The sequence below is a fragment of the Trypanosoma conorhini genome (genome assembly GCF_003719485.1).
Source record: "Trypanosoma conorhini strain 025E chromosome Unknown Tco_14.4_contig_00569, whole genome shotgun sequence".
In the NCBI taxonomy this organism is placed as follows: Eukaryota; Euglenozoa; class Kinetoplastea; order Trypanosomatida; family Trypanosomatidae; genus Trypanosoma; species Trypanosoma conorhini.
The window spans coordinates 3,859-12,572 of NW_021704646.1; the positions used below are offsets into that span (position 1 = coordinate 3,859).

At 59.6% G+C, this 8,714-nt stretch overlaps 5 protein-coding genes across 5 annotated transcripts, besides 12 other annotated features; all 5 read right to left on the minus strand.

The window, feature by feature from the left end:
• Positions 1–73: a microsatellite.
• Positions 74–103: 30 nt separating this feature from the next.
• Positions 104–139: a microsatellite.
• Positions 140–257: 118 nt separating this feature from the next.
• Positions 258–277: a microsatellite.
• A 31-nt stretch (positions 278–308) lies between these two features.
• On the minus strand, positions 309–1,094 carry Tco025E_07404 (uncharacterized protein; the record flags this gene model as incomplete). The annotated part of the gene is made up of 1 exon (XM_029374270.1): positions 309–1,094. One exon carries the CDS (start codon positions 1,092–1,094, stop codon positions 309–311), a length of 786 nt encoding a protein of 261 aa, XP_029225692.1.
• A 76-nt stretch (positions 1,095–1,170) lies between these two features.
• Positions 1,171–1,192: a microsatellite.
• A 117-nt stretch (positions 1,193–1,309) lies between these two features.
• Positions 1,310–1,354: a microsatellite.
• A 216-nt stretch (positions 1,355–1,570) lies between these two features.
• Positions 1,571–1,593: a microsatellite.
• Positions 1,594–1,633: 40 nt separating this feature from the next.
• Positions 1,634–1,717: a microsatellite.
• Positions 1,718–2,083: 366 nt separating this feature from the next.
• Positions 2,084–2,112: a microsatellite.
• Positions 2,113–2,119: 7 nt separating this feature from the next.
• Positions 2,120–2,449, minus strand: Tco025E_07405 ((H+)-ATPase G subunit; the record flags this gene model as incomplete). Its single annotated transcript, XM_029374271.1, has 1 exon — positions 2,120–2,449. One exon carries the CDS (start codon positions 2,447–2,449, stop codon positions 2,120–2,122), a length of 330 nt encoding a protein of 109 aa, XP_029225693.1.
• Positions 2,450–2,571: 122 nt separating this feature from the next.
• Positions 2,572–2,614: a sequence feature (GA-rich).
• Positions 2,615–3,022: 408 nt separating this feature from the next.
• Positions 3,023–3,100: a microsatellite.
• A 161-nt stretch (positions 3,101–3,261) lies between these two features.
• On the minus strand, positions 3,262–6,435 carry Tco025E_07406 (uncharacterized protein; the record flags this gene model as incomplete). The annotated part of the gene is made up of 1 exon (XM_029374272.1): positions 3,262–6,435. The coding sequence occupies one exon, from the start codon at positions 6,433–6,435 to the stop codon at positions 3,262–3,264; it is 3,174 nt and encodes a 1,057-aa protein (XP_029225694.1).
• Positions 6,436–6,512: 77 nt separating this feature from the next.
• Positions 6,513–6,550: a sequence feature (A-rich).
• A 217-nt stretch (positions 6,551–6,767) lies between these two features.
• Positions 6,768–7,430, minus strand: Tco025E_07407 (uncharacterized protein; the record flags this gene model as incomplete). The annotated part of the gene is made up of 1 exon (XM_029374273.1): positions 6,768–7,430. One exon carries the CDS (start codon positions 7,428–7,430, stop codon positions 6,768–6,770), a length of 663 nt encoding a protein of 220 aa, XP_029225695.1.
• A 79-nt stretch (positions 7,431–7,509) lies between these two features.
• Positions 7,510–7,542: a microsatellite.
• A 241-nt stretch (positions 7,543–7,783) lies between these two features.
• On the minus strand, positions 7,784–8,407 carry Tco025E_07408 (uncharacterized protein; the record flags this gene model as incomplete). Its single annotated transcript, XM_029374274.1, has 1 exon — positions 7,784–8,407. The coding sequence occupies one exon, from the start codon at positions 8,405–8,407 to the stop codon at positions 7,784–7,786; it is 624 nt and encodes a 207-aa protein (XP_029225696.1).
• Positions 8,408–8,714: the final 307 nt, after the last annotated feature.

Genomic DNA, 8,714 nt, shown 5'->3' on the forward strand with positions numbered 1-8,714 from the left:
ACACACACACACACACACACACACACACACACACACACACACACACACACACACACACACACACACTCACACAGGGAAATAGTAGTCATCTCTGAAGCGAGAGAAACAACACACAAACAAACAAACAAACAATCAAACAGAGCCCCCGGTCCTCGATGGGCATCCAGCGGCAGCGGCAGGGAGTCAGGCATGACCCACGCAATGTCTCCACCCCCCCCTATGTGGTATTCGTGTCCCGTCGAGGCGGCGCTTGAAGGCGTCGTCGTCGTCGTCGGCGGCCTCCTACTTTATGTGCCGCTCCGCCGTCACTAATTGTCCTCCACCTCGCCGCTAGCGAAGGCGTCCCAACGCCCCATCCCGCCCTTCTTGTGCTTGTCCCTGTGTTTGCCGAGGCGCCGGTCGTTGTTGTAGTCATCGCGCGAAAGCCCCAAAGCGGGGTCCTTCGTCGCCTCGGCTCGTGCACCGCGAACTCCCTTTCGCCCGCCCTTCTTGTCCGCCGAATGGCGCGGCGGCCCCTTTCGCCCCGTTCCGTCGTTTTGCCACGGCGCGCCGCTGCCGCCGTTGCGGGGCGCGAGAGCGCCACCAGAAGCCTCCTCGCCCTCCAGGCTCAGCAGGTTCCGCGCCACCCGGCGCGCCAGCGCCTCCTGCGGGGTGAGCTCCAGCTGTGCAAGTTCCTCCCCCGACAGGAATTCGTTCATGGACTCCACCTTGAAGAGCACCTTCGCCGCGTTGAGGGCGTTGTTGTTGGCCCCCTTCCCCTGAAACGTCCGCGCCACGTACAGCGGGTACTCCTCTCGGTACATCTTCTTCCAACTCCGCCGCCCCTCGCTGCGGGTAAGGGCAAAGTCAAGCGTCCGCCGGGCGGGGTCAACGCGACTCTCCTCCCACAGGAGTTTGTGGTACTGCGCGTTCCAGTAGCGCTGCAGGAGGTGGGTGCCGGTGGAGCTTAGCGTCAGGGCCTCGTGGACGTCACGGCAAAGGCGCTCCAGCACACACACCATCCGGGGATCACTGAAGGAGGCCACAATCTCCCACATGAACAGCGCCTCCCGCAGCGCCGCCGGTTTCTTTTGCACGCCGTCGGCCACAGTCATTTTTTTCCCCCCCCTCCTCCTCCTTTTCCCTTACACGCCTAAAGTGATGTGGATGTTCGATGAATGAATAAAAAACATATATATATATATATATATATGCGTGCGTGCGTGTGCGGCGACTGGTGGATGCAGCCACAGCGTAATGACTAAAAGTGCGCGTTTCCCCCCTATGCGTGTGTGGGCGAACCAAAGCCTTAGCCTGTCTGCCCCTCGCTTTTCTCTTTTTCTTTCTTTTTCTTTTTCCCCCCTTCTTTCCTCTTCTTTGCCGCCGGGTTCGGTGCCCACGGTTAAATGTAAAGCGTTACCTAAAAGCCCTGCGTCCACGCAGATTATTGGGTGAGGGGAGGCAGGCACGTCCTGCTTTATCCCTAGAAAGGCAAAAACAAAACAACAAAAAAATAACGAACCTGCAAGACTGGCGCCGCCGTCGCCCCGGTGCACCATCGCCGGGTTTGAAGGAAGAAGAAAAGAAAAAAGAGGGGGGAGGGAGGGAGGAGGGGGAAGAGGCAAAGGAAGAACACAACAGCATTGGAGGGCAGCAGAAAGAGAGAGCGAGAGAGAGACGCCGACAGCCGAAGAAACACAAACACACGCACAGACAGAGAGCGAGAGAGCAGGAAAGATATTCTCCAGCCGGTTAGATAAAAACAAACCACAGCACCCAGGCGGGGTAAATAACACCTGCCTTTTCTCTGTGCTCTTACCTGAGCGCCGCACACACACACACCGCTCCTTTGTTCCCCCCGCGCACTCGTTTTCTCCTGAACATTACACATGCTGCTGGGGCACAAAGATGAGAAGACGGCGATGCCATCCGTTTACCCCCCCCCCCACCGGCGCACCCAAACACACCCACACACACGCATCCTCCATCTCCTCCCCTTTCTTTTCCTTTTGTTTTGTTTTGTGTCTGTGTGCCTCTGCGTTTGAAGTCACGACACACGTGCATGCGTGGGTGTCTCCTCTACAAAAGCGGATTCCGCCCTCGGTTTCTTTTTTTCTTTCTTTCTTTCTTGCTGCCAATATTACGGCTCCGAACACTGCAGAATCAGTGTGGCCATCATGTTCTCAACGTAATCCATGCGCTGCGCCGTGAGTGCGTGGAGCTCGTGAAGTTGCAGTTCTGTTCCGCGTGCCAACTCCGCGTTCTCCACGTCGGCCACACTGAGCTGCTGCATCCTGTACTGCTCGTACTCCTGCTCCTTCTCCCGCCGGAACGCGGCCACCTCCTGCTCCGCATCCGCCCTTGCCTGCTTCACCTTCGCCTGCTTTCGCGCCTTGGCGTCGGCGATGATTTTGTTGCGCTTCTGCTCCGCCGCGAGGAGCATCTGCACGTTGTCTTGCTTCGGTGGCATCTTCCTCCGCACCTCGTCTTCCCTCCCTGCGCGTTCCGTCGCGTGATCACTCCCGGTTGCTCCCTCGCTGACCCCCCACTCCGGCGCGCGCGCGTGCGGCGGGGGCAGGCGGCAGCCGCAGTAATAAAAAGAAAAAAAATTACAAAAAAATAAGAAGAAGAAGAAACAGCGCGGGCGACAAACTGCGCACGGTGGGCGGGGGAGGTCAAGCACAACGCCAGGGGAGGCGGCGGCGGAAAGCGCCAACATACGGGTGGGTGGGGGGAAGGGCGTGTGTGAATAAAAATGCACACACCCACACACGCAAGCAAACGGAGAGGGGGGGGGGGGGGAAAAAAATGTGTGATTCCACAAGCCTGAAGGGCAGGCCCAAAGAAGCATAAAAATACACAGACTCCGTGGCTCCAGCGCTGACCCACGCCTGCGGCGCAAGTAACGGGTGGAGAGGCCACTTCCCTCTGGAGTCCCCGCCACAGACACACACACGCAAGAGAGAGAGAAGGAAACAAGGAAAAAAGAAAATGCAAGCATCATCGCCACAAGCAATGAATAATTAACTGCAAACTTAAAGAAAACAAAAAAAACAAGCAGTCAAGCACCACAGACGCAAATAAACACAAAAACAACAACAACAACAACAACTAACAAAACGCGACTAAAAGCGGAGCGCTGAAGCGAAATCCGTGATCGAAGGCCTTTTTACAGACTGCACGACGCCTCCCACGTTACGACTGCCGGTGACGCTTTTCCCCCGCCACTGCGCCACCGTTGACAAAAAAAAAAGGCCTGCCGCGCCGCACCGTCGTCAGACTTCAATGGGGAGGGAAGGTGGCACCGGTGCGTCTGAGCGAGAAAGGCGACGTGGTGCGCGTGATGAGGCCCTGGTAGCTGGGCTTTACAATTGATCTGCTGGGCGTCTTCGGGTCGCCAATTTTGTCCTTCCCAGGGTGGATGGAGCTCTGCGGGCAAACACTATCCCGCGGGGTGCGGGAAAAGGCTGTGAACGTCGCAGAGACCAAATGGGGCAGAAAAATGGACGGTAGCGGCCGACACGACGGCCGCTGGGAGCGTGGGGCGTTTATTTGCGAGAGGCGTTGCCCCACCGCTGCCTCCCCGCGAAGCAAAATGCTGGGGGTGAAGGTCGAGCGTCGGCTTGCGCGCAGTCGACTGACCGGCGCCGCCTCCGCCGCGGCCGCCCGCTCCATGTAGGCCAGAAACTTCGCCCACAGAGCCCCGGTTGTGTCCGGCGACAGCAGCTTGTATGGCAGCAGGCCGAATCGGCGCCCGCCGGAGGCCTCGTCCACCTCGCGGCCCGTCGACAGCGTCCCTAGCACGGCTCCGTCCGCCGACCAAATCGTGAGCACCAGATCCCCCGTCGCCGCCAAGAGCAGCGGCAGATTCAGCGTCGGGTGTCTGGTGGTGCCAAAGAAGATGACTTCTCTGTCTAACAGTCGCCAGAGGGTGATGAGCACGGGGGGATCCGCGATTTCTTCATCCAGGCAGTGTGCCACGGCGCTGCCCACGTCCCACAGACGCACGATGCCCTCGTCATCCGCGGTCACCAGCACACTGTACTGCTCCAGGAGCACGATGCTAACGTCGCGGCCTGTCACTGTATCTAGTGCAGGCATGCCAGGTGTACCGACTCGCGGCTCCGTGTTCAACGAATGGGATGGATTTCCTGCACAGTTAACACTAAAAGAGGGCCGCGCTCTACTCAGCACGGGGAAGGGCCCAGGGTCCTGTTGCCGCAAGGCCTCCACCGACCCGCCCTCCACCCAGCTCTCACGCTTGTGTGGGAGCCAGCTGCCGATCACCTCCCCGAAAAATTGCGAATGATGCCGCCCACGCTGCTCCGTCGGCCCCACGAGCTCCCCCGTTGCGTGTTTACCCCTCATGCCCGGGAAGCCTCGCCGGATCGTTGCAATGTGCACACGGCCGGAGAAATCCGCAAAAAAGACAACGACTTCGCTGGACTGAACGCCCTTCGGTGTCGTGCCCGCCTCAGAGGGTCGCCTCAGCATGAGCGCGGGCCGTGCAACGATAGCCTCTACAGCGGCTGACATGTGAAAAGTGTGGGTGAGAGAGGCTTGGTCCCGGTAGGTGACACAGTGTACACGCGCATCTGACGTCGCCAGAATAAAATGGGTTTCCGTGACTGTCAACGCCTTAATGGTTTGCTTCCAAGGCAGAAGCCGATGCACGATTCCTTGAAGCCCGATAACGGACTCCGGGCCGCAGGCTGGATGGACCGGTGCGAGGAGAAGCGTGGAGGATGTTGCAACCAGCACGTAGGGTGTGTGCCGCCCGCGGTACCTCGGCACCGTGTGCAGAGCTGTGACCTCCGTCCCCCGAATGTAGGGTTCAATGGCGGGCGTCAGGTTCACCGTCAGCTGCAGCAGGACCACAGAAAAGGCCGCCACCTCGCCCCCCACGGTTCCCAAGAGCAACTGCTGGTTGAGCGGCTCCACCATGCAGCACGACGTGACTTCAAACTTTGTAATGTTCGGTTCACTGCATCGGACTAGCATGCCTGTGGAGATGCACCACAGTTTGACGGAAGCGAGGTGCACGGTGAGGAAAAACTCAGGGTTTGGGAAAAACACAGAGCGGCAGACGTGACTGTCGTCGACGAGCGCCGGGCAGATGGACGCATCGGAAGTGACAACGAGCAACTCCTTCGCAGTTGCAACAACCAGTTTTCCGAAAAAGTCGAGGTGACAGATGCTGCGCACAGGGGCCGCGGAGTGGGCATGGGTGCCATCTACTACGGCCGGGAGCGTGTGACTGTCGCCGCCGGCGGGTGCCTTTCGGCCCCTGATGGTTTGCACGCAGGCGCCCATGCGTAGGTCCCAGAACTTCAGATTTCCCTGCGCATCCCCCGATACCAGCAGCGGGGTGCCACTCAGGCGCTCCAGGGCTGTAATACAGCCTTGATGCGGAAATGCGGCGTCGTACAGAGCTACGGGCCTCGACTTCGGAAGGGCAAGCACCCGCTGCACGATGCCGCGTCCGAATCCAGAGGAAAACATAAAATTGTCATCCACCAGCAACTGCATCGCACCGCCCATACTGTGGTCATTGAAGGTGTACTGCACGGTGTTGTGCTCGAGGTCCAGGCACTGGACAGCCGCATGGGCATCCAGGCTTGCCACGTAGAGCAGCTGCCGCCAACTCTGCATTGAGGTGATGCACTTCTGCGTGAGTCGCCTGCGCAGCACCTGTGTTTGATCCTGCATATCCCAGAGCGTCACTAGGCCACCGCGACTACCCATCGCGAGGCGGTTGATGCACGGAACCCAGTGCAGGGCGCTTTGCGTTTCCGCGAGACTCATCTGCCAGTACTTATCCAAGTAGCGATGGAGGCGGCTTCTCTTTGCGGTGCTGAAGAATTGCACGAGCCCCCCGTTGTGGGAGCAGGCAACGCTGCTGCCCACTCCACCCCCCGCCTTCTGCGGAACGAATTCCCACGCAAGCGGCACACCCGACTCCAGACGGATGATGCCAGACAGCGGGAGATTCTGCGCCGCCTCGCAGAGGTTCATCGTGCAACGACCGCCGGCCGCCGTGGTGACCAGCATCACCCGGTCAATCACAGGCAGCATACGCACCTCGTGCACGCACCCCGCGTGGACCTTCGACATGAGCTGCTCCACGTGAAAGGGGCGGAACGGCTCATCCTCATCCTCCTCCGTCTTCGCCTCTCCGCCGGTCACCACCCGGTGCACACGCCCTCGAAGGGAGTCGATGGCGTACATGGAGAACGCGTCCCAGGAAATCCGGCCAAGTCCAAGTACGTCGATGCTGGCGAACACCTTCCGCAGCTCGGCGTCAGCGGGGGTTGTGGGCGTCTCGTGGGCGTCACACACGCGGAAGAGCGCCTCCTCGAACTCCTCCGCCGTCAAGCCACCCACGCGTTCGCGCAGCAGGAACGCCTTCCGGAGTGCGTCAAGCCCCGACTTGGGGAGTTCCTTAAGCACCTCCATCTTGCACTGCCGGGGACCCGCCGCTCCCCTGGCGCCCGCCGCCGTCTCTGTTGCGGCACAGACGCACGAGTCGACGCAAAAAAGCAAAAAAAAACAGCAAAAAAAAACAAACAAACTCCGTGCGACATGTCCGGGGTGGTGCAGGTTGCCGGTGTGTGTGGGTGACGCCACCGCAAGCAAACGCGAGTCCTCTCTCTGAAAGCAAAGCCAGGCAGAACCGGAAACGAAAAAAAAAAAAAGCGGGGTTCCCATCGCCACCAGCCCACCCCCCTCCCTCCCCCCGCTGCCGACCGCGCTATCTATTCCACCACCGCTGCTACGTGCACATGCTGCTACCCGAAAACGATTCTAAAGGCGGCGTAGGCCACCCAAAAGGTCAACACTGCAAAGATGCCCGAGACGAGTAAGGCCTCCCGGTACCCCACCACCTCCAGCGTCTCCTCGTCCTCCACCACGTATCCTAGCTGGTGAAGCTTGTGGTTCATGTACACTATGTGATACACCCCCCACGGACACACCACGCGCGTGCCATCCGGGTACGTCTCGATACGCTCCACGGCACGCCGCGCCCTTGGGTCAACGGGAGGATCCGCGCCATCCAGGATCATCTGATACGCCATGCGAGACTCCACCGGGTCACGCTGAACAATACCGTCAAATTTGGCGCCCTCGACTGACACCGGCCGAAGCCCAAAAAAAGGAAATATACGTCTCAGTACCTGCTGCCGCCGCGCCAAGCGCGACCCCGCCTCAAAAGGCAGCCGACCGTCCTCGCAGAGGACCATGTCAAAGTTTCTTGTCAGGGCCTCACCGTCCAGGACGCGTCTAAAGTAGTGCGGTGCGGCGATGCTGGGGACGGGGTACAGCGTGACTTCCTTCTGCGTGGCGGGGTGCTTAAACCGACGGATGGTGCAAATAAGCCCTGGCGGGTTCTGTCGCATCTCCATGACGCCCTTAGTCATCAGCATGGCAGACTTTCCCTTGACACCGTCCATCCCTGCCGCCGGAGGTGACGTTGCACGACCGCGGCTGCACGCTACCAGAACCCGCTGGACGCCGCTTTCCCGGCGCAGTAACAACAACGACGACGACGACGACAACAACAACCGCAAATGGCAGATTCGCCCCGCGAACTTACAGAGCCCCCTCCCCACACAGCAAAGGAAAAGGAAAAGAAAAAGAGGGTAGGCAGCAGAGCATCAACGGCAGCTAGCAATTCCCAGAGCTGACACAACCACCACGTTGCCCGTTCAAAACAGTAGAGGCGGCTCCACGTCTCACTGCGAACGGTGGCCCACTCCCTTCCCTTTTTAATCTCGCTCTTTTTCTCCCTCCGACACCTCACGGGTCACTGCACACGCACACAGGTGAAAAAAAGAGGATCACCCAATCTGTACGGAAGCAAAGACACGGTCGTATCAACGTCGAGGCTAGAGGAGCGGCGGACAGGAAAAACAAAGGGCTCCTCACTCACAACCTGCCGGAGTTCAATAGTGGCAAGCGCACACAGTGTAGCAGTGCCCTCCGCGCTCACAGAGCCTGAAGATAATTTGACCAAGTATGCTGCACAGCGAGAGGTAAGACTGCACACAGAACTCAGAGCACCGCTTTGAGTACCTCCTTGAGCCGTCGCAAAAACAAGATCAACATCTTCACGAACACCCTCCAGCAGTAACGTTGCAATGTCAGCCAAGGTTGTGTCCTGCCAGATTGTCAGGACCACAGTTGGAACAGTGGCCTCACAAGATACATTCCCCATTAGGGGAGTGGAATTGAACACCGTTGCTGACGGCACCTGAAGCACTTTGCTGCACGTCTTGTTCTGCGTTGCGATGTCCTCGGAGAGAAGGCGGTACACGCGCGCGGTGGATGGGCACATCCGACTCCTCTGCACGTTGCCATCCGTTTCCCCACGCCGCCGCTTTGTGGGTGGGTGGGGCAGCGGCCCACAGCCGCCGCGGCGAGGAAGCATGTGAGGGCTCTGCGTGGGGCACAAAGAAGAGGCGTAGTGGAGGAGGCACACCGATGCACGTTGGAGGGAGGGGAGAGCAAGCAGAGACGAGAAGGCGGAGGGGGGCGCAGCGACCCATCGCAGCAATGGGCGTGGGGAGTGAGGTCGCCGCCAAGCAAGGCAGCCACGCCGGCAATCGTGAAGCAAATGCGTGTGCCACCGTCGTGTCTGCGAGGGTCACCGAAAGACGAAGTCGAATGTCCCGCAGACGCAGGTGCCGGCGGGGAGGCGGGCGACGGGTGCGGGGACGGGTCGTCCGCGACGGGGC